Source organism: Cotesia typhae, unplaced genomic scaffold (assembly GCF_013202065.1).
Source record: "Cotesia typhae breed Kobodo isofemale line unplaced genomic scaffold, CoteBio_Ctyphae scaffold_91, whole genome shotgun sequence".
NCBI classification, from domain to species: domain Eukaryota; kingdom Metazoa; phylum Arthropoda; class Insecta; order Hymenoptera; family Braconidae; genus Cotesia; species Cotesia typhae.
In genome coordinates, this window is record NW_027423781.1 from 3,725,097 (window position 1) to 3,751,461 (window position 26,365).

Below are 26,365 nucleotides of genomic sequence, written 5' to 3' on the forward strand. Positions count from 1 at the left end.
ATCTGAATTTTTTTTTCACTCAGTATAATTTGGGATGATATCCAGTGTCATCTTGTTCTTTCTGTGTACTAACCCCCATGGGAAAAATTTACAAGGTACCGGTGGGTAATGAGGCCTAGCTAAGGGAGATTTTGTAAAAAATCGAAAATATTGCATTTAATTATTGCAATGTATCATTAATTTTTAAATTAATACATTAACTATAAAATATAATAGAGTAATGGTAATTTTCACCATAAATAAACATAAAATTAAATTTTTTCAAAAACCTTGCTAAAAGACCTTATTTTACTACCGTAGGATAAAGGAGCATCCATTAATTGCGTGCGCTATTTTTCGATCAGTTGACTCCTCCCCCCTTAGGTGAGATTTAGTAAGATTTGTCTGGACCCCCCCCCCTCCCAATGGGGGAGATTGACGCTAAAAATATTTTAAATTAAAATTATTTTTATTATTCGGGAGAATAATAAACCATTCAAGTATACTATAGTTAATTTATTTAAATTAAATAAAATTCAAAGCAAAAACAAAACATAAAAACAACACTTTTTTTTAATTTTTACTCAATCTATGGAGTACTCATGTACTTTTTCGATTGAAATAATTGGACACATATCATCTGGGATTACTGGTAGTGCTGGAAGACAGTCAGGGGAAACATCTACGTTTTCTTCGTCTATCCACTCCAAACTTTCGTCCAGAACGCACAGAAGCTTTTTAGCACGACGCTTGACTACACGTATTGGTTGAATCTTGACAACAGTTTTTCGTCGAACCGTATGAAGAGCTGTCCTCTGCTTCTGCAGCTTTACACACGAAGCAAAGTAAATGCCGCATGTCTTACAATAGATATTATTTAATAGACATAAAATTTATTTTAGCGGGTAAAATAAACACTCAAAATAATTTGTTTTTAATGTCTGTAATATTTTATATTTTTTGAAGTTGAGGTGAGATTTTCGATTATCCCCCCCCTTCGGTTTAGATAAAATTTCATTGGACCCCCATTTAGAGCTCACGTAATTAATGGATGTCCCCTAATAAGGCCTGTGGGTTATACATATGGGAAATAGTTATATACTATACTTGATAAAATTGGTATTAAAGATCAATCATCACTTAAATTGAGCAACAATACTTTTTAAGATGTTGATAAAAATTAGAACAATAATTTTAAATTATTAAATATAAAATTATAAAAAATGTTTACCATTTACTCACTGATAGAAGGATTTAGTTCTATTTAATAAGATTTAGTAACAGGTACTAAATGATTTATTAACAAACCTTTCATAACCAAATATTTAGTAATAGTTACTAAATCATTTATTAAAGCCCATTTAGTTCCATCAAATAAATATTTAGTAGTATTTACTAAATGATTTATTGGTACTCAATAAATATTTTGTTGGTATTAAAAAAACAAATTTTAGCGTGTAACCTTACTTTTTTACTCAAAATAAATCAAGATAATTAAAATAAATAATTTTTAGTAAAAATATAAGGTATTATAAAGAACAGAATCACATTAAGTTAAAATTTTTTATTTTTTATCAGTGAATAGGTTATGTATCACATTGAAAGTAAATAAAGGCGAACTTACCAGATAAAACGGAGTACAATTCACTTAAATTTCACGGTCTTAAAATCTCTTCCATGGTTTTATTATTGCAAATTGACTCAATATTTTAATAATAATTAAAATATTAATGTCAACACTAATGTTTTCAACAAATACATATACAATTTTCAATTTCAGCATAGCCATCTACCGACAATACTTACCAAATAAATATTTAGTAACTATTACTAAATATTATTTGGTGGAACTAAATATTTATTTCTATTTAATAAGGCTTTGTTCATATGACTATAATTTATTTCGGATAAAAAAATCACTGATTAAACTGTAACAAATAATATTGATGGGTATTAAATATTTTTTTCTCTCAAATGAATGACTAAAAATTTTGTTACTAAATCAGTTTAGTACTCCGTACTAAATCCTTTTATCAGTGCTCAAATCGATTTTTAGGAGTTCTTCAGGAATTTTTCAGGAATTTTTAGGAAGACAGGGAACGTTGTATCGGAACTCTATAAACTTGTAGCGACATTTCTATGCTAGACGCTTCTACTAGAGAAGTCTTTAGCGGAAGCGGTCATTTTAAATAGGCCTTATTACCCGCGGGTACCTTACTTACAAGAAAAATATTTTTTTTTTGAGTGTACTACTTTTTTTTCTCGTTTATATATTTTTTCTGTATGAGTTGTTATAGTTACTATGGAAACAGTTACCTCATCAGTAATTTCCATAATATAACAATTTTTATAACAAGGTTTATCACAAAAATAGTTACCATAGCAACAGCGATCTTAATTTTTCATAATGTTTAAAAATTTTATACACGGCATTAAATAAGTTTTACTTTAATAATTCTTATCAAGTCCAACATTTTTAAAACTTAATCTCATTTCACAAATATTTTATCTCAACATATTTAAACAAGGTCTTATTTTAATACATCAACTAGAAACTGCTGATACTCGGAATAGTAAATATAACAGAGTTTTTTTTTTTTGTATTCTATCTAACTTACTTTTTAACTCCGAAGAAATATGATTTTAATTGATTTTTCTTTTCCTATCACTAACTTAAACTTCTTTCCAAGGGATGTTATACCCATGTGTATACCTAACTTCAACATTCGGTTTTAAGATAGGATTACTTTCAACCCATCTAATTTTTTTTCTTTTACTGCCATTTTTTTCTTTTTTTTTTATTTTTAGCAATGGCTTGCCTTTTTTTGTAGACTTTTCTTTCCTTTTCATCCAAAGACTCACCACAACCTCACACAGTAGACAAGTAAATCCTGCAGTTGATCCCATCACTAATAATAAAAAAGCAGGTATAAGGTCTTCGGAATCAATAAACATTTCTGCTATATCATCTTGATGAACATGATGGACATTTTCGCTAGCAGCTACAACACTAGCTAAATGTTGAATAATTCCTGATTGAACCAATCTTACTATTATTCGATTAAGCACGCTTAAGTAAGGTAAGCCTTTCCATACTGCAAATGTTATTGGTACACTTGACAAGACTTCGTCCATCTTATGAACATTGTTGTGATCGAACTTAGTACCCATTGCTGACATATTCAACGTAACTGCCAACGCAAAACTTGAGTTTTCTCCGTTAATTAAATCATGAAACAATTTTTCGTAATTATCGTGCTCAAAAATAACGAAATTCTTTGATAGCGTCTCCATAACATGATCTTCAAAATCATTATCTTCATTATCTGAAGAACCTAGGAGCGCATGGTGGATTTTCAATCCACCATATGAAATTCCTGAATCAATCAAATCAGCCATGCTTTTGATTCGGACTTCCGACTGAGCCATTAATTGTCCTGCTAATGCCGCTAAATAGTATTGTATTAACAAGAAACCAAAAATAACCCATGAAATATAATTTAGGCGGTATGAATCTTTAGTCGGTTGCTTAGGCCATGAGTATCCCATAAATAGAGAGAAAATCTCTAAAAAAGTCAATTTATAGAAAAGCCCATACTTGAGAATTATTGCAAACAATAGGACGCCTGCTATGGCGTACCAAACTAAGGTATCAAAAGGCGCTATAAGACCCTGCAATGATATATTTGCATGAACTGGTACCAACCAAACAATCTCTATAACATCATATGGCTCCGTGAAATCCGTTAGTTTAGTTGGATTCCACAAGATACCACCAATAACAAAATCAATTGCACGATCACTCTCGAACTCTTCATTAACTTCATCTATGAAATCAGTTCCATTACCCCACTCAATCAAAGACAAATTCACTGACATTTTTAAGTGCTTCGCTAACACCTCCATCAAAGATATTTCTAATCCAGAAAAATGCTCATCATCAGGGGTTGGCGGCTTAACATATGGTTCACGATCAAAATATCCCACGTTTACAATATTATTATTTAATATTATTGACCTGTCAACATACTCGCCAATACTCCATTTTGTAAATTGGTCACATGTACCGAGTTCAACTGGCTTTGACGGTTCACGCAGTAACATTGGCTCGAAATTTTGACTTCTTACCAATAATACGATGTTTTTTACTTCACCAAGAATAATTAAATTCCCTATTTTTTGGGTCCAAAATTTGTTAATCAGAGCTTCAGATTCTTCCATGAAAGAGGTTTTGTCATCAAAGTACTTTATCAAGAAAACAATGTAGAAACATTTTTCTGTACATATATGAAGGAAATCGTAAGAAATATTCTTTAAGCATTGATAATCATCCATTAACACTAAAATACTTGAACTCCTTTCATTATCTGAGAAGTGTCCATCATTCGATAAAATAAACTTTGGGTGTTCATCCAAAATTGTTGATAAATAAAAGTTTGACAAATTAGCAACGCAAGTTTTAGACAAAAAGACGGTGACCCGAAATGGCTCCTGATTTACGAAATCACTCACAAATTTATTTACACATGAAGAGGTTTTTGGTTCTATTTTCTCTAAAATATAGATCAAATCACGATTTTTCGGATTTTCGTAACGATATTCTGTTGTTGGTACGACGATTAAATTTACAATTGCAAATTTACAAATAATGAATATAATCAGTAAAAACAACATTACACTTTTATTAAACCTGACAAACATGGTTAATAATGAACGATTTATAACTTCTATGCGATTTAAACGTCACAATACTAGTCATAATTATTTACGTGATAATTATAATAGCATGCTATGCTTTTTTGTCGTGTTAAATGCATTGAGATACGATCAATACACGTAAATGTTTAAATGATTATAAACGATAAGTGTGAAACAAGGTCATGTGTGCTTAAAAGTATGACTGATTGATCACTTTGATTAGATATTGGGTCTAATCAATTTAAAAAGCATATAAAAAAAAGGCCATTCGGCAGCCGAAATGGAAGTAGATTTCATAAATAACGAATTCTAATTATATATATATTAATAACAATTTATTTATTTATTAATTATACATAATGACTTAAAATTTTTTACATTTAAGAATTTTTTATTAACAATATTTTAATCCAAATTTTTAACATTATATTGTAACATCATGAAATAAATTGTCGATTTTTAAACATTTTTAATCTCAATAATTCGTAATTTATTAAACTTAATAAATTTTTTTTTTTTTTTTTTTTTTTTTTTTTTTAAGTGGAGTAAGGTTAGATGAAGTGAGGTAAGGTAAGGTAAAGTAAGCCCAAATAGATGATCATGTACCAGTATATGATCACTCCATGTATTTGTATACATATATACACAAATATAGGTATACAAATACATGGAGTGATCGTATACTGGTAAGGTAAGAGCCTCAGTATATGATCACGTACCAGTATATGATCACTCCATGTATTTGTATACTTATATTTGTGAATATAGATATACAAATACATGGAGTGATCATCTACTGGTACGTGATCAAATACTAGGGCTCTTACCTTACGTGATCATATATTATGGCTTTTACTTTAGTAGATAATAATAATTGTAAAATAATAAATTTTATAATATTGAATATATCATTTCTAACATTTTTTAAATGACAAAAAAAAATAATTGAAAGAAAAAACGATAATTATAGTTTTATTAAACTACTGATGTTTTTGACCTTTGTTGGGATTTTCCATGTTTTTGACATGGATTTGCTCTGTACCGTTCAAAAGCCAGTTTAATGGTTTGGGTTCTTCATCAAGTTTTACAATATCTTCCATTTTTTCCACAACAAATGATACCTCATCATTTTCTGTTAAATGTAAATAATTAATATTTAATATTTTAGTTTTCTTTTTTTTTTTTTTTTTTTTTTTTTTCCATTGCCAATTGAGTAATAGACACATTCTACGTTTAAAAAAAAAATTTCAAAGGTAAAAAAAGAATGTATATCTTTATTTTTAGTGCTTTTACTTTTATTTATACACACGATAATATATCTGCAGAGCCAAAAGGGCGTATAAAAAAATCTTTTTTTCTCCAACCGGCTTAAAAATGTTCATAACATTCAGATTCATAAGAAAAGTGAATAAAAAAATTTTTTTTTTCGTATACGCTCTTTTGGCTCTAAGACGAAAAAATTTTTTTTGCTCGACAAAGACAGAAAGGGGTTACTTTATTTAGCGCAGCGGGCCGTTCCACGAGAATTAAATAAGAAAGCCTCAGATTTCATGTTTGTTGATCTCGGCTTCGCCTCGTGACTTTGTGTCTAAAAAGTCATTAAATCTTTTCAAAATCTTCGATCTACCGTATGACTTTCTTGATGTCGATGTTGAATTATGGCCTACTAATGAGAGTTATCTCGAAAATAAAGAATACTTTCAACAACTAAAAGTTGTCAATGATTCAGCAGAGCGAGCTGTTGCATTAGTCAGTGAATATAATCAATGCTTGACAAAAAATGAAGAACAATTCCAGTACTTATTGCAAGTTGTCAAAGAACATCAAAAACATTCCCAAATTGTAATAAAAGAAATTATTTATAGTAATAGCGTACTGTTATGTTAAAAATATAGACAATTATATTGCAATTGATAATTCAATAAAAAATTTATCTATAAAAAAGTTAAATACTGGTTGTTTCTCACTTGATTCAATACTTTTCATATTAAATTTGACAAAGAAATATGTCATTCACTTCAAATTAAACTAATCATTGGCTATATGTCGAAAAAAATGCTCTAATTTCTTGTTTTAATGCAATCAAACAAGCTCAAGACTGAAAACAATATTAAAAAAATTGTTTATAACATTTCTTTATCGATCGAAACTCAAATTTATGTAAATTTTCCTGAAACTCATAGTTTAAATTAAAATTTATCGAATTATTGATCAAAAACTGGAAATATTGATATTCGTTAATGTTTGACGATGAATATCTCGTAACGGCTTCACTTAATCAAAAAATCATAAGAGACCATTTTTGTAGAGCAGTAAATTTCCTACAAAATCATGAGTTCCGCAATCCGAAATAATTTTTTTCATCGACTTATAAAATTCATAATAAAAACGAATATTTTCCTTAAAATAGCCAAACTTCAACTATGAATATCTTTTAATCGGTTGAGTTTTTGAAAAAGTCATAAGAGACCTTTTTGTAAAGCATTCAATTTCTCACAAAATCTATGCCACGGAATATTTTTCCAAGCAGTTGGAAGCGAGATATAAATTTTTTATCTGATTATTCGAAAAAAATAGAAACCCGCAAAGCGGAGGACCTTCCCGTTATAATTAAGAGCTTATACTCGGAGAGAATTCTTTTTAGGTGTCTACGAACCTATTTTTCAGAGTATAAAATCAAAAATAAATTATTCGATTTTTTTGACCCACCCTAGTGTGTAATATACTATAAAGCCAGAAGGCCGTATAATTTTTTTTAATCATAATTAATTATTAGCTTTAAAAAAAAAAAAAAAAGTTACAACACAGGTACAAATAATTTTTCAACTCATTTAATTCAAAAAAAAATATAGATTCGAGTTAAAACGAAAACCAAAATAACCGTAAAATTTTTTTTATAGAAAAATCAAAAAATAAAAAAAAAATAAAAAGTAAAAAATGTCAATCATCCCGAAATTTTGATTTTTTTTTCCAAAATTTTCAAAAAAAAACATTGAATACGAATTCAAATTATTTTTATTTTCTAAATAGTACATTTAAAAGGAAAAATTTCAAAAAAAAATTATCCCAATAAGATAATTTTAAAAAAACTTATGGTTATTTAACAAAAAGAAGCTGTCTTTTTTAAATAACTCGAAATTTTTTTTTGGTTTTTGGTTCGTTAAAAAAATTTGAAACAATTTTGAAAATTGTTTTCAATAGGGTATAGAAAGATACCAAAATTTCAGAAAAATCGAAAAAGGTCGGGTTCATAAACGGTCAATTTGGTATAGAATGCTCCATATTCATTATTTTTTACTTTCAGAAGGAGAAGATAATGATATTGGAGACGGTATCGGAGTCATGCCTAGCTAAATTGATATTTTTGTTTCTTTTACTAATGTTATAACTTTTCTTTTTTTTTTAAGGGTATTAATTAATAATGATTCGTCGCAGTTTTTTAAGCTCCATAATGAATTTTTAAGTTCAAATTCATAAAACTAAAAATTTCGGAGTTATTCCGAAAAAACGCGTTTTTCGGTTTTCATTCGTCAACGATAACTCACGAACAAATCAACCGATTATGACCGGACTGACGGCGATCAACGTGGTTTTTTGATGTTAAGAGCTAATTAGTTTTTGGAAATGATTGATGAAGCCGTTTAGGAGTTATTAAAAAAAAACCACTTTGAAAAAAATTGTGTTTTTCATTTTTTTTTTAGATTTCTCGAAATCTATCGGTCCGAATCGGTCCAATTTACATTCGAAATCTAAGTTTGGTCAAGCTCCTTCGAATGGCACCAACCGAGATCAAATCGGTCCAGCCGTTCAAAAGTTATAAGAGGTTTACATATATCCACACACACACACACACACACACACACACACACACACACACACACACACACACACACACACACACACACACACACACACACACACACACACACACACACACACACACACACACACACACACACACACACACACACACACACACACACACACACACACACACACACACACACACACACACACACACACACACACACACACACACACACACATACACACACAGCCGTACAGACACCCTCGCTAGAGAAGTCAGGGAAGCTTCCTGACACCTTAAAACGGCGAGATCTGATAAAAACTCGATTTTTGAAAAACCGGGTAAGAACAATAACGTCCCGATTTTTGAACATCTTCGATTTTCTTAGCGGGAAGTTAAGAAATTTGGACGCGTTATACTTATTAATCAAAAAATAAAAACGACTGCAAGAGTAAAATTTCATTAAAAATCTACAGACGAAGAGGTTAATTTGAGTTGAGGAGAATGAATTGGTATGGAAATTGAAGCTCATTAAATGGGCTTTAATACAAAATTTACAAAAATTAAATAAGTTATTTCATTCAAAAGTTATACGCGAAAGAATCTGCCAGAAAATTAGTTTTTATGATTTTGAAAATTTTAAAACCCTGTAATTTCTGAACTACTTGACCGATTGAGCTCATCTTTGAACTTGGCCTTAATTTTCGTCTGAAAAATAAGTATGTTGAGTTTGGAAAAGATCCATGATGAATTGGAGACGCTATCGTCCGGATAAGCCGCGTTATATCGTATATATATATATATATATATATATATATATATATATATATATATATATACATACATACATATATAAACTTTTGAACTAATGGTATTTTCTGAATCAGCTTGACGAACTGAGTCAGAAAATAGCAAAATTTTTCGAAAGTTGCGTCATGAGGACAAATGCAATAGTTAGATTTCTATGAAATCTACTAAAAAAGAAATTTGAAGAGAAAAAAATTTCCGAATTATATTCAAACGATAACTTACACAAATAATGAATAACAAAGTAAATTTGAACAAACGATTTTTTTATTTGAATTCGATATCGCGTGTTATATTGAAATTAAGAGAGAGGTCATGCTAGTATGTACACTACCTATAAAGATATTCAAATGAACTTGCAAGCTAGACATTAAACTTATTAAAATATGTCATTTTTGTATCATGGAGTACCGGCGTGCAATGAAGCTTAGCTAAAGAAATGTGTAGTAAAATGGAAAATATTCAACTTTAAAATGTAAATAAAAAATAAAACGCCATTTGGGCTTAACCGAGATGGAAGGTAGATTTCTCAGAAATAGATTATCTTCATTTTTGTTCTCGATAACTTGTGAAGTAAATACACAAGTAAATGTTTTATAGATCAAATTAAAGGTAATTTCATGAGAATTTTTACAAAATAAACATCTCTTGTTAATCAAAAGTTATTTACAGATCACGTAACCAAAAATGAAATTTTCATTATTTTTGAAATTTTAAATGGCTACCATTTCTAAACTAATCTATTTATTTTGCTCATCCTCGAACGCATTCAAGGTATTCGTCCAAGGAATAAATGTACAAAGTTTCATTAAAATTCATCAAGAATTGTAGGAGCTCTCTTGTCCACAAGCCGCATTACATTATATAAGTATAATAAGGCCTAAGTGATATAAATGCTATTTAAAATAACCGCTTTCGCTAAAGACTTCTCTAGTAGAAGCGTCTAGCACAGAAATATCCCTACAAGTTTATAGAGTTCCGATAAAACGTTCCTTATCTTCTATATTTCATCATCCTAAATATGCTAAAGTAGCGCAGATGAATTCCTAAAAAACGATTTGAGTAAATGGTAAACATTTTTTATAATTTTATATTTAATAATTTAAAATCATTGTTCTAATTTTTATCAACATCTTAAAAAGTATTGTTGCTCAATTTATGTAATGATTGATCTCTAATACCAATTTTATTAAGTAGAATATGACTATTTCCAATATGTATAACCCGCAGGCTTTTTTACCTCTACCGGGGTAAAAATAAAAAAAAAAAAATTTATTATTTTTACATGAAAAATTATGTAAATTCTACCTATTTTGTCTGATAGTAGGCTATTAACGTTAGAATTAATGTTAGAATTATAACATTCGATGCTTGTAAAGATAGACCATCTTCCCCCGCCGTCCATCTTACGGCTTAAAATAAGGCCTATTCGCAAGGTTTTTGAAAAAATTTAATTTTGTATTTGTTTATGGTGAAAATTACCATTACTCCATTATATTTTATGGCTAATGTATTAATTTAAAATTTAATAATACATTGCAATAATTAAATACAATGTTTTTGATTTTTTTCAAAATCTCCCTTAGCTAGGCCTTATTACCCGCCGATACCTTATATAAGCTTTTTGACCTATGAAATTTTTGAGCCTTACTCGACTAAGGTGATATTATAACCAAATTCTAAATTAATTCTTAGAGGACCAATGCAATAGATAGGTTTTTACAAAATCTAACTAATAATTTTTACCCTTAACAATATTAGATTAACTATTCTAAAAAACTACAGAAATTAGACCTTATTTTCATACAGTCGAATAATTTCGACCTACTTTATCATAATTAACCAATTGAAACATCTTCAGTATTCAAGATCAATAATCAGAGTATTACTTCGAAATTAACGTGATTATTGATCTAAATTACCAAATATGTTAGGGGAGGGTTTAGCACAACTACTCATCTCATAAGCTAGGTAAGAAGAGAAATTGTGTGTGTGCGTGTACATGATAATGTGTTTATACTTCTCATAACTTCTGAATAGCTTGACCAATCTATGCGTGGTTTGTGGCATTTTAAAGGGTTCTACAATCGGCTTGTTACGACGATAGCGTTAACAATTCTTAAGGGATCCTAATGAAACTCAACATACTTATTTTACAAACGATTACGAAAGGTCAAGTTCAAATATGAGCACAATCAGTTAATTAGTTTAGAAGTTAAAGCATGTTTTAATTTTGAAAATTTCATACTGTCACTACTTTTCCTTTAAATAACTTTTAATCATGTCGAGATTTTTGATTTTTGTAAAATGTATCTGAAAGTTGAGAAAATATATTTTATTCTTATTTACACTATAATTAATTTATATTTATCAAGATTTTTAACACTATTCTTAATTTAAATTTATCAAAATTTATTTTTTAGTTCGGTTTTCTATAAAAAGCGTGTTTTTTAATTTTTTTTAAACTATTTACTTGTTTTGTTGAATTGAAAGTTTTCTTTGGTATTTGGAAATTTCCTAATGCTGGAATATAAGATAAATCAGCGAAAGATACTGGTTAGAATTGAAAATTATCACCAATCCCTGCCTTATCGACTATAGATAAAAATTACATAAATTAATTAACAAAAATCTTATTTTGCAAAATGAAAAATGAAATAATTTTGTCAAAATAGAGTATTGTCATCGGTCCTCGATATATCTACAGAGTTTGAACCAAATCTGGCCGTTTAAAGTGGGTCAAAATCGCGCCCAAAGAAGTCGGTTACAAACATACAAACATACAGGTGAAGCTAATAAAAAGCGTGTAAAAACATTACTTTCAATATCAATTAATGTAATAAATATATAAAATTTTCTAACCCTAAAATCAGGCTCTGCTTACGGTATAGTACTCGATAGGCTGGCGTTTGACCGGTACTTGGCGCCAGACTTCTACCGAGTCTATGGATTTTACTCTTACAGTTGTTTTGTTCATAGCAATGAAATAAAATGAAATCTAATTTCATTTCGGATGCCGAATGACCTTATTACGTTTATCATCGCTAAGAACAAAAAAATTTAGAAAAATTTTATCAAAATTAAAATTGTACATAATTATCGTTTTTGTTTCAGAGCATTTGTACGAATATTATGCGTCTGCTGCCCTAGAAAGATGAGAAGAAGATATCAACCTGCCTTTAGATGTAAACCTAGTCAGGTGAGATTGCTATTTTATACATATTATTATTTATTGTTTTTATCACACTAGGGTAGAGCAGGGGTAATTCATTAAATTGTGGCGTATAGTAACTTCCCATGACTTTTAAAACAATGCATCGGATTCATTAATTGATTCCTACTCCATTAGGCTCGTAATTAACTTTTCTTCAAACCGTCGATGCAAAAATGATTCGAGTACAAATTTAGAAGCTATTGTCGGAAATGGAAAAGCGCTCCAAATTGCTCAACGCGCCCAATTAGTGGAGCTAGTTGTGCATGGGTAATGGTCTAGCCTGATAAAAAAATTATAATTTTACAAAATTCAATCTTTATGCTGTTGTAACATTTTTGATATTTTAGCATATTCAAGAATAATTATTAAGCAAAGAAATATCAAATTAATATGGTGACTAATGTTAAGAAAATTATAGTTTTCTACAATGAACTAGTGGGTCTAGTTAAGCAAGCTTTAAGCGCCCGTTGCACAATTAACTCCCTTAATCAAGGCAAAAAATAATAAGAGACAATAATAGATAACAATTTATAATCAAAAGAGGAATAATTACTATATAATCTTCAACTAGTTTTACTTACTCCAACGATGAAAGTCTATTCTAAATCTCAATTCAAATTCGGGGAACTTTGATCTCCGCTGGAACACTATTCACCAGCAATATTAACATAATGTCACCGATGATTTCAAAATTTACCTGAATTTGGGACTCAATTATTTGTATACAAATTTTTTACTTATACATTAATAATAACTCATACATTACTAATATATTAAACAAACTATAAATTGATATAAAAGAAAATTTTTTGATTAAAAGATCCGATTTAAAATAGTTAATGGTGTTTATTTTTTTAATATGAAAAATGTGAGAATTTTTAATATCTCAATCATTACTGCACCTATGCAAAACTTTTGTATCGTTTAAGTAAGTTTAAAATTTATGAATTAATGTTACTACACGGAAAGAACAAGATTACACCGGATAACATTCCAGATTATACTCAGTGACATTTGTAGTGATAAAAAATTTCAAATAGTAGCTAGTATAATTCAGATTATACTCATTATAATCTCCTATTTCCCTAAGTAAAATCTCAGATTGGTAATCGGAAAAAATAGACCCGGAAAAAATTTTGAAGTTATGAAAAATTCATATTATTTCATTGAAATTATTATAAAATATCACACCTACAATTTTCCTGAAAAATTTTACGGGTCTATTTTTTCCGGGATTCTCTCAGATTATGCCGCGTAAGATTCCACTGGATATAATCCGAGATTATATCCTGTAGAATTTGGATTATACTTAGTAGAGTCTTGGATTATACCCACTGATATCACCGCGATTTTTTCTAGTGCCTGCGCACTTAGCGTTGTGACTATGAACAAGTTAGATCTTATTGTCTCAAGTCTAAACATAAACACATACGTCTTGTATACTATTTTTGCATACCTTGTAATTTTAATAATTATAACGGCTATAAAACATATTGTAACATAGCACAGAATATAAATGTTCACACACTAATTAATGCAACGGTCATATTTTTTTAATTTGACTATAATTCACAAATGGTAAACAGCACTTCCCGCGCAGGCACTAAACAGAAAATGGCGCAGATATCACTGGATATAATTCAAGATTCTACTGAGCATAATCCAAATTCTACAGAACATAATCTCGGATTATATCTTCACGGAGAAAATTAAATGATATCAGTTACTATTAAGTTATGGTAAAAATTTTTACCATCAACCCAATAGTAGTGAATACTATCTAAATGATTGTAGAAATCATATAGATGGTAGCATTCACCATACTTATAATAATTGATACAATCCTGTATGTTAACTAAAGTTAATTACTATTATCGTTTTTAAATGGTTATATTTATAATTTCTAATGGTTACAGTTATCATCAGGAATTATAACAGTTATTATCTAAGATAGTAAGCAGAATTTAAATACCAGCGTTCAAAATCGACGGTCAAAAACGTAAATATAAATGGAAAGAAAAACATAGATATTATTCCTATAAATTTATGGGATTATTTCCTATACTGACTAGGGGAATAATTACTATGATAATAACTACTATGATAATAACTACTATGATTATGGGAATGATTCCCATAATATTAGGAAGTGTTCCTAGAATTTATAAGATCGTTTTTAATAATTTTTTATTGAAATAATTTCGATACGAATGAATGGAGTGGTTCCTATATTTACAGGAATTTTTTCCATAATTTGTAGGAGCCGTGATTTGTAAACTATAAACAAATAAAATTTTGTTTTTTTAAACAATGACTTTTGTTAAATTGCACTTTCTTAACTAATGACATTTTTAAATATAAGCTCATCCTAATGTTACACTCATTAAGAGCTTTCATTCGAGTACCCACATGCATTTGATGTATTTTTCATATATACATATAATACATATAAACCCGTGCAAAAAAAATTCTGATTCAAAATTCTCTAGAAATTTCGATTCTACTTTAGAATTTTAATAAAGACTTGAGAATATTTTATAGATAAAATTTATCCTATAGATAAAATATCTACAGGATCGAAAAACTAATTCATATTTGTGTCAAAATATGAATTTCAATGTTAAATTCATTTTGAATCAGAATTTTTTTGCACGGGAAATATATGAAAAATTGATGTCGGTACTTAAATGAAAGGTCTTGATAAGCGTAACATCAGCATGAGTTTATACCTTTAAAAATGTCAATGGTTCATAAGATAGAAGGTCATTTCTCGATTATGCATCTAGAGATATAGCATTTTCGAATGCAGACTAAATACTTATCATAATAAATTGACTATCGGTAAGAATGATATAAAACATTGAAATGGCACAAATTCAAGTCATGACCTTTGCAGTGACAGTAAATACTCAAAGTTTCCATACTATATTATAGGAATCATTCCAATACTATCATTGAAACTATTTCTATAACAGTATAGGAAATATTTTTATATGATTATAAGAGCTACTCCCGTAGTGAAGGGGAAAAGTGCCTATAATTTTCTTTTCACGTATTTGAAAATTATTGAATTTTCAATCAATTTTTTCATATAATTCAATGATATCAATTGCTATCCTTGGTAGTAAATATAACCATCCTGACTGTTATTATCCTGATCGTAACTGTTACTAAAAAAAAATGATAATTATTATCATAAAAAAATAATAACACTAACCATCTTTGCATCTAAAAATGTTTTAATCATATCCTAGATGATTGGAACTACAAATTTAGTATGATCAACCTAATAATTTACTTTTCTCCGTGTAAAGAAATCTTACACGGTATAATCTGAGATTTTACTGGGAGAAAGGGAGATTATAATGAGTATAATCCAGATATCACTCAATATAATCTGAATTATACTAGCTACTATCTGAAATTTCTTTTCACTACAGATGTCACACTGAGTATAATCTGAAATATTATTCAGTGTATTCTTGTTCTTTCAGTGTATAACTTATATTATGATTATTCTAACTGGTACGGTTGGAGAAGGTACTATATTAAACGAAAAAGACAAAAATTATCATTTCTATTTTAATAAATAATGATTATAAAAGCATCGCGAAAGTATTTGGTTTTTTTTTTTTTTCATTTTTATCAACTAAATATTTACAACTTATTTATATTTAGATTAATTAAGTTAATTTTTAATATTTTGATTTTATTTACAGAATAAAAAAATAAGACGCAAGAACCAATCGATGAAAAATCGGGTATGATTATAAGTAGATTGTAAAATATCCTTTTAGGTATTGACATGGTAGTCAATAGAAATCAAGTTATGGCCCTTGATCACTATAGAACAGTTATAGCATATACACCATTAAAATAAAAGATTTAAGAAGATTAGTATAGTGAATTACATTGAAAGTAGCAAAAGTAACACCTACGTACATTCAAATAGTGAAGAAATTTAATTTATTCTAGATGAAATAGGAAACCTACACTGAACTTATTTTGTAGTCTAGTTTAAGTCCCTCGAGTCAGAATTTAGAGTCTCAAAAAAATCTCAAAGGTCACCTTATTTTTTTTTTTATTTTTTTTTCCAAGTAAGTCCTTATTTCAAAATCTAATCCTGAAAATTGGAGAATTTATTCAACTCTAACGTATCAATAGCATCCAAGAAGTCAATTTTTCAAAACATTAGTAGAAAATACCGAAGCAAAAAATGTCAGCTGTTTAATTGAGCCGCTTCTTCAAAAATTGAAAATTTAAGAGCATTGCATAAATAAACAAAATTTTAATATGTCAGTGGTTTAGTTGGCTACGTCAAGCCAAGCGTAAATCTGAACCAAAACAAATTGAGTTAACAGAGAAGAATTCAAATTTGAGGTCGTTCCTCCATCCAAACACCTTTCGACAGAATTTGCTAATTTTTTTTTTCATGGTTTTAAAATAACGTACACTAATAAATTTTGAAGTTTGAGAATTTTATACCATCGGAAAAGCAAGATATTTAATATTTAGGCCATCGAAAAAAAAAATTTTTTTATTAATTTATGAATTCGTTATTAATTGATAAGAAAAATGTAAAAAACCATGAAAAAAAATATTTTTTATGATCTCCCAGAGTATATTTGTTATGTTGAATAAAAAATTTATTAATATTTATGGTAGTATGGAGACAAAATTCCTTTTGTTCTCGGGAACTTTCTATTCGAATGCTTTTATTCCACCGCAGATTCATGAAATAATTCGCCAAACCTCTGAAATATTATTGGACCCACAGTAGTGGAGAAGTTTGCTGACTTTGAACTAAGCACTAAAATACCTTACCTCGTATGTTGACAATAGACCATAGTAGAAATATGAACTAGCTAAATTAGGATCTTTATTACTTACAGTAAACTTCTACGTCGTAAAAAACTTCCTTACAGCTATCAGTATTCACACAGTGATAGAAATATGGATTTATATGAGATTTGTGTACAATCATTGCATATTTATTTAATAAATATTCACTCATGTTAAAAAATCGTCTCAAAATTGTCGTTTGTTTAAGATCTTAAACGTGACACAAATCAAGACTGTTTTGACTTTTTTTTAAGACACCAAAAAAAAAATTCCGAGAGCAGATTTTTGAAATTTGGTTCTCGATTTTGTTGTGAAAATTAATTTTTACATATTTTTTAGACGATTTTACGACTTCCTAACCGCAACATTTTTGAGTACACTCTTTTTAAATTGAATTTGAAATTGTTCAAAAATTATTATAGAATAATTTTAAGACTTTTTTAAGGGGTTATATCCACTTGTAAGTTCGAAAAAATGTGTTTTTTTGTTAATTTTTTCTGGAGAGGCTTTTTAATGAATATATACATAAAATATATGAACATTTAGCGAATTTAACGTATTCTAAGAATTCATATTTTATTAATAAAAATATTGGGTTCCGTCGTTACTGTAGAAGATCTCCTGAAGGTCCTCCACAAAAAGGTGTCTGGCGGTGAGGAACATATCTCTGATCCAAATTATTTTAAATAAAAAAAACCAAAAAACCAACTTATTTCATGAAGTTTCCGATGTAATTTAGAGAAATTCGATAATTTATCTCATTCGAAAATTATCTTTGAAAGAAACTGCTAAGATATGAATTTTTACGATTCTATAAATTTAAAAATCCTGTCATTTCTAAACTACTTGACCGAATAAACTCATCTTTGAACTTGACCTTGGTATTTGTCTGTAGAATAAGTATGTTAAGCTTAGTAAAGATAAGTTATAAACTGGAGACACTATCGTCGTGACAAGCCGCGTTGGATGGTAATATATATACATATCTATGTAAACTTTTGTATCGAATTTGTGTTGTAATTAAAAAAATTTTGTTATCAATCATAGTGCTAAAGTTGTTCGAAAGAATTACGTAACATATGATTTTCATGGAAATGAAAAAACTTTACATACGTACGTAAATTTTTGAGTTAATGCTATTTGAAGTTAAAGGTATAAATTACGTCAACTGTCACAATATTAAAAAATTTGACAGACACTCGATCATTAAGGGGTTATATCCACTCGTAATTTTGAAAAAATCGAAAATTTTTTTTTGCATATTTTGAATGTATATATATTCGAGAATATTGTCTGTAAATTTCAAAGTAATCTGGTAAATGGTTTCGGAGTAATGAGCATATTTGTAAAGACGTCTCCAAGCGTTTGAAAGTAGGCGGAACCGTAACTTTAAATAATAGCCAAAACTTTAAATGCGTTTTTCTCGAAACGATGTTTTCAAAGTCGATGAGGAATATTTCTCCGAAACGGCTTGACCGATTGACTGGAAATTTTTACAGGATCTTCTTAGATACTTTTATCAGGTAATGATCGAAGGAATAAAGTTTCTGATAAAAATTTTGATTTTTTAAGTCACTTTAAAGTGTAAATTTTCGTGCAAAAAAAGATTTTTTTGTTGGGAAGCCGCCATTTTGTCTAAAATCAAAATTTTGATTATTTCTTCGATCATTACCTGTATTTATCTATCCTTAAAGTATTCCTTTTGGTTTTTTTTATTTAAAATAATTTGGATCAGAGATATCTTCCTCACCGCCAGACACCTTTTTGTGGAGGACCTTCAGGAGATCTTCTACAGGAACAACGGAACCCAATATTTTTATTAATAACCCGAGTCGAAAAAATGAACTTACATGAGCTTAAATCAATTGTTTTTATAGCAGTTGAGTTCATTTAAGTTAATTTTTTCAACTCGGGAAAATATAAATTATTAAAATACGTTAAATTCGATAAATGTTCATTTATTTTATGTACATATTCAATAAGAAGCCTCTCTAGAAAAAATTAACAAAAAAACACATTTTTTCGAACTTACAAGTGGATATAACCCCTTAATGAATTCTTGTTTTATACAATAAATTCAAACAGAAGTAATGCATGTTCTACTATAGGGAAAGGTAGTCTAAAGCGGGTAGGTGCTGTTTTATTGTGATATTGTACAATTTGGGCACTTTTTAAATAAACTTTAAAAATGATAGTGCTATCTATATCATAGGATAAATTACAAATAATTTAATAGACAAACGTGATCGAACAAGTTTAAAAACCAAAAAACTATAAAAAAAACTCCTCCAAAAACTTACCATAAAAAATTGACTATCACTAAAAAATATATAAGGGAAAGTATCCTAAAGTGGGTACCTCGCTCAAACCGGGTAGGTGCTGTTTTATTGTGACACTGAGTGCGAACGTCAAAGTACGCATTTGTAGTGATCATGAGAACACTCCTGAGTATTTGAAAGTTCTGATTGGGTGTTCGAGTTTTAACAGAAAGTAACAAAATACAAAATAAAGAAATTGCTAAATTTGTTAAAATTACGAATGGAATGTGTCATCAGATGATTCTAACACTATTACACTTATGATAATATTGATGAAACCATATTATTTTGGTACCATTTAACTCTAATGGACAATACAAGTTTGGACAGTTCCCTTTGTATTTTTGATTTTACAATTGTTTAGCAAAAAAACGTGTACTGGGGCAAAGCAGGTAGGGCAAAGTGAGTACCTACTTGCGCTGCTCTGATCCAATTCTATATTTATTTTGTCATAAAATATTATCAAGTAATACGTAAATATAAGAAAAACGCGGAAATACATTCTTGATTGAAAACTTATTATCAATTTCAATAGAAAAATGCTTATTTTGCTTAAAATTAATTATATAAAAATAAGATCATTATTTGAATGATTGTAATGCCTAAAAATCTTTTTTTTATGTTAGCTAAATACACAATTTTATTATCAAAATTAGTTTTATCATTAGATTCATCTATTTGTAGTGATTATCCGCTTTGGGCTAAGGGGTAGGACTAAGCGAGTTTTTAAACAGTTTTTATTTTTTATTGATAAAAAATTCTTAGGCCCAAACTAAGACAATATTCCTATCTAATATTGAAGTTCGATCACTACTATGTCGGATAGAATAATATTCGTTTGTAAGTAGAAGAAAAACTAAAACTTCTAGGCCTTATTCGTTAGCTTACCCGCTTTAGGCCACCCTCCCCTACCATACACGTATAGGAAAATTAATTTGATTAAAGAAAGAAAACTTAAACGATGAACATAATTTTGAAGAGTTATATTGTCTTGAATCAAGATGAAAAATTCTTCAATTAAGAAATTGTTCTTGGTCCAAGTAAATTTTAGTTGATTGAAAAACTTTTCCTTTTGATTAAAGACGATTCAATTCTTTGAAATAATGTTGATAAAAGTTAATTGCTTGATCAATATATATTAATTGAAACAATTCCAACTCGTAAAAGTTCCAAGAGAATCAATATTGAAAACACTTATGCAACAAGTTTATATAACTGTTTATTTTAATAAATTTCAAATAAAATTTTTATTACCGTAATACAGATAGAGGAATTTAGACAGGTTAATCTAAAGCCACATCAATATACATAAAAGCTTTCATCTCCACAGATTTAATAGACTTTGCAACAGTTGATATTATACATACGTCAGTTACTTGGTACACTTTGAATTGATTCCAATTCTGAATTCACTACTACTAAGTACCATGCTGAAACCTTGTATTTTACTGCATCAATTTTGACATTTGATATGCTAGTAAAAGATGGTAATCTGAAGGACTTGAGACCATTGATGTCACTTAGAGTGACATCAGTACTTATGGATCATGATACACATGTATGCAGTAGAAAATATAGGTTGACCAAGAAGTCAATTTTAAATACAATACAACAGTATGAAAATGATACTTTGATAGAAAATTTAACCTTAAAAGTATACCTATAGGAAGTATCATAGCTAGTATCAATGTAAAATATCTAATAATAACATTAAATAAACGTGAAAACGTTTCATTGGCATGTCGCGAGAATCCATTCAGTCAGTCTCACGTTTCGTTGGTTCTGTCTGAGTTATATAAACTCAGTTCCTTTCAATTTCATGCACTTCGTTAAAAGAGTTCGCAAGCATGACTGCTTTTAAACTCGATAGTCTTGAAATGATCAAATTTATCGTGGTTCATAATATTCTTGATAAAGTCTGAAATCTGATACTATGGTTATACGAAATGTATAAAAAAATTGTAGTGAAGTAGATATTCTTTAACAAAATAGAAATAGTATATCTATTAAAATATTCAATCCATAGAAATAACCTTCGATGGTAATAAGCAATAACATCTTAATCAACATTTATAAATGCCTCACAACATACGCAGAAAAAAATTTTGTTAAGATAACCTAAGATAGGTTGTGGTAACAAATGAATTTGTTAACACATAGGGATAACAAATCATATGTTAAAATAACAAAATTTTGGTAATAACAAGTTACTGATATGTTATAACAACAAAATTGTTACTATATAACAAAATCTTTTAGTTGATTCGACAAAATACTTTAGTTCCTGTACAAAAAAAAATTCTGATTCAACATGAATTTAATATTGAAATTCATATTTTGACACAAGTATGAATTAATTTTGAGATCAATCTAAATTTGAAATTAATTTGTAGATAGAAATTAGCACGCCTGTAGAATTTCCGATCCTACTTCAGAATTTTAATTAAGACTAAAAAATACTTTATGCATAAAATTTATCCTAAATATTATTAAATCATTATTAAAATTCTGAATCAGGATTAAAGGTTCTACAGGCGTGCTAATTTCTATTTAAAATTCAATTTCAAATTTGAATTGATCTTAAAACTAATTTATTTTTCTGTCAAAATATGAATATCAATCTTAAATTCATTCTGAATCAGGATTTTTTTTTGCATGGGTTGGTATAACAATTTTTTTCGCAATAAAAATGTTGAGGACTTTTTAAAGCTTTCGTCTTAAAATAGTGGCCGGTGAATACAAATCGGAATTTTTACCCGGGAATCGAACCCAGAACTTTTAGTTGGCAGCGAGAGACTCTCCCTCTACGCTACCCGAGAAAAACTACTATTGGTGTCCTTCGGCATTTACATAAACTTGGAGTCTAGCGCCATGCACAGCTATCACTCACACTAATTGAAAAACATTCCAATTCAACTATTATAGAATTTGTTATACTTCTATTAAAAAGATACAGAGGCAGGACTGGAAATTTTAATCTCTTCTTTTTACAATAGTAATATCGTGTTTTTTCTAATCGAATTTAATACAATTACTTGGTGAAATTACTATAGTAAGTTGTAAAATTTCGTAAATTCTTTATTAAAAAGTTGATGTAACGTTTTAATTGTTGTCACTTTTCGTTGCTATGGTGACCACTTTGGCAACGGTTTCCATAGCAACGATTACCATGGCAACGTATAAATATTAATGAGTGAAATTTGTAAAAATATTGATCAATTAAATTGTCGATAAATAAATATTTTGGTAAAAGCGCGTTCGATTTTCTAGTAAATAGTAAATTTTCTTCTAAAATATTTGACAATTATTAATAATTAAAGTATAGTCCAGCTTTACAATAGTAGTATTGTATACTTTCCCAGAAGTTTTTTTTTTTTCGTGTATGGATCCTGTACTAATCTTTGAAATTATGGAATGTTTGGTCCTAGCACGATACGAAATCATCATATTCTTATTATTTTATTTAAACTTACCTATTCTGATTTCAGTACGTAGGAGGAATGGGACCAGCTCCAACAAGTAGTGTAAGTTATAGCAGTGTATCACAGAGTAGTGAGGGAGGTGCCTACAGTGGAGTAACGACAACAAGCACGCCATCCTCGAACTCTGGGACTTGACGTCAGGTAGGGCCTAAATTAGGGCCGAAACGAGATCGTGCAATACGTTTTCGTGAGACGTGATTAACGGGGGAATCTAATACTCTTCAAGTGCCATCAACAATTCTTAGTGAAGCAATCAATAATACAGCAATAGACGATCATATTTATAATGATATTATTCTTGATGAAATTGAATTAAACAAACTATATGAAATTGATGAAGATGATGATGATGATGATGAAGAATATGAAGATGATGATGATTACGATGTAAGATTTAAATTTTGGAAACACCGACTGGACAGTTCAATTCCTGAAGAAGATGAAGATGTATGTGATGACGAACAAACTTAAATTATAAATATCTGTAAATAAATATTTTTTAAATTATAGAAAATTCAATTATTAGCGTAATATATTGTATAATTATCACTTAAGGAAGTATTAGCCGATAAAATTATCACTTTTAGTTTTTCACTTAAAAATTGTGCCAAATATTGGAAAATATGTAAAAAGTCATTCTACCAAAGTCGATTAACTTTACATAAGTAGAAATATTTCAGCCACTACACAAAATTTAAATTTTGCAAGCGTCAGTTAATAAGTAGAGTAGGCGTTTTATGACGGTGTAAAAGATAAAAATTGTAATTTCAAAAAATGTCATTGAAAAATTAATTGGTATATACTCAAAATACATCCTCAAAAAGTCGACATTTTTATATCCATATTTTTTTTATGAGCTATCAAATTTATATACATTTTTTTTTCATGTCGTCATAATATTGAATAATTTATTGAGTTTTGCAAATTTATTAATTTCAATTGTAAATAAGTTTATAATATACTTTCTTGAAATTGAAAGTAGTGTACTACTTAGGTGCTACATTGTGAAAAATTTCGCTGTAAAAATAGACCCAGAGCATTTTACATAGTCGTGTAGTGTGAAATATCGGTGTAAAATTTTCTCGGTGTAAATTTTGCATCCATGTAATTTCAAGGTGGTGAAATCTACTTTTTTGTTATACTCGCTCCAAAAGTTCAACTTTTGAGCGCTGGGTGGCGTCCGTAAAGGGACTTTTTTCTAGAGACTCTACCATACCGTCTTTTTTTCATGGCCTAGGCCTTGAAGTTTTACCCTCTCCTTTTTTTTACGAACTGTTCAAGTACACCCAGACGAAATTGAGAGAGATTGTAAAAAAAAAAGTCACATTCTAGTGTACCGACCAATGATTGTGAGTAAATTTTAAACAGTTACTATTGAGTGGCGCGAATTATTTCTCTGCTGGCAGTTTATTATGAAGCGGACCTAATGTTAATAAAATAACAACCACGCCATAAATAAATATTAATAAAAAGATAATTAATATAAAATTAAGTTTTGTTGCCCTCGTGAAACTTCATAAAATTTTAATATAACATTATTTGCCTCCTATCTCTCAAAAGTTAAACTTTTGATGGAGCGATAATAACAAAAAATATTGTATGTCATTCGGCCGTTAAGTGGCGATTTTGACAACGACTTTTTTTCGATATTCGCTTTAATGATTGTGACGCGAATGTTCGAAAACGAGCGTAAATTCCTGTCCTCGGCTACGCCTCGGACGTTAAAATTACACCCGTTTCGAACCTTTCCGCCGCAAACCTTAAGCTCATATCGAAATATCGTCGCTGTCAGAAAACCGCCACAACCTAATGACATAAATATCTATTTTACACTGTTGCGTGTTATTCGATATACATTTGCTTAATGAGCTATAATTGATCATTGAATATTTACTTAATATATTACTTAATTTTTATCCTGAATTAATAACTTTATTAATATAATTGTTTGTATATTAAATAGTTTGTTGAACATTTTAATATTTTTATAATTATTCATCGCGTATATATATATATATATATATATATATATATATATATATATATATATATATATATATATATATATATATATATATGTGTGTGTGTCACAATAAGTAATTTAACAATGTTCACGCTGAAAAGTCTATTGTTAAATTACGATAATTGATTTTTAATGATTGAAATTTCCAATGACAATTTAAATATCATTTACTTCCATACTATTGATTGAAATCTTGCAATAATAAGTATTACCTAAATTATATATGTACACGGTTGACGGTGTAAAAATATAAAATTCACAACCCCCTAAACTTAACACGGTATTTGATGTAATTTTTACACGAAAATTCTTTACACTTACTCATTTATACTACACCGCGTCCAAAAAAATTTTTTTTAGAAATATAACTATTACTTGCAATGATGAAAATGTAATCACCTACTTAATATAAATATACATCATAAATTTACCGAAAAACTTTCATTATTAAACTCTTTTATAGCGATAACATACTCTGTAATAACTTTGTTGGATTCGGTCTGATGTAAATGACTTGGTGTGGAAATTTTTAACTCGATCGATGGAAAAGTTCCTTCAAACACGGTGTTAAGTTTAAAGTATAAGTTTCAAAAGTTTACACCTTCCAACTTGTGAATATATTAGTTATAATTTATGATGACATGAAATTTAATCATTTTAATATCTTGCAATCAAATTTTTTGTTCAAATTGAATGCACTAAAAAAAAATTAACTTGATTTAAGAGAAAAATTTTTTTACTTAAATTAAGGAGATGAAATTCTTCAAAATTATTTAATTAATCCAAGTTAGTTTTTTTTTCTGTGTATCTAAGCACATGTAAATTCATTAAAATAATCATTCTTATCCTCTTAATTATATAGAAATTGTATAGATTATTCAAACAGATAAAGTTATAATTAATTCATTCATTTAATTCAATACAGCTCAACAGCTTGCGGAGATAACAGATTCAGTTATATTAAATAACACGAAGTAGTATAAAAATAAATCACACTGTTTTAAAGGTACCGGATGAAAATTTTACACCGTAATTTTATAATAAGTTAAAAGAATTAAATTACTTAAAACAAAAATGACATTTTGAATAAAAAGTTTTTCTTGAATTAAGTCATTTTTTTTATCAGTGTAGGCAAAACGGGACAAGACTGAAAAATAATAAATTTTTATTGTTTTGGTATTGAAGGGATTTTAA

The 26,365-nt window shown here is 28.6% G+C and overlaps 3 protein-coding genes across 3 annotated transcripts in view; 1 reads left to right on the top strand and 2 right to left on the bottom strand.

The window, feature by feature from the left end:
• LOC141537517 (uncharacterized) overlaps window positions 1–1,729 on the bottom strand; it is an 81,313-nt gene extending 79,584 nt beyond the window's left edge. Inside the window, exon 1 of the mRNA XM_074258549.1 lies at window positions 1,604–1,729. The gene's annotated coding sequence lies outside the window, so the exon portion shown is untranslated. The remainder of the gene's footprint in view (window positions 1–1,603) is intronic.
• Window positions 1–23,575, top strand: part of Dop1r2 (dopamine receptor 2) — a 29,191-nt gene extending 5,616 nt beyond the window's left edge. The window contains exons 2-3 of the mRNA XM_074258548.1: window positions 12,407–12,491; window positions 23,155–23,575. Coding sequence (XP_074114649.1) covers window positions 12,407–12,491; window positions 23,155–23,283 — 214 coding nt within the window. The 3' untranslated portion in view covers window positions 23,284–23,575. The remainder of the gene's footprint in view (window positions 1–12,406; window positions 12,492–23,154) is intronic.
• Window positions 2,330–4,680, bottom strand: LOC141537648 (uncharacterized). The gene has a single exon (XM_074258769.1). It carries the CDS (start codon window positions 4,678–4,680, stop codon window positions 2,653–2,655), a length of 2,028 nt encoding a protein of 675 aa, XP_074114870.1. The 3' UTR covers window positions 2,330–2,652.
• Window positions 23,576–26,365: the final 2,790 nt, after the last annotated feature.

Coding starts and splice junctions, on each gene's coding strand:
- LOC141537648 (XM_074258769.1), bottom strand. CDS start 4,680: ATGTTTGTCAGGTTTAATAAAAGTGTAATGTTGTTTTTACTGATTATA.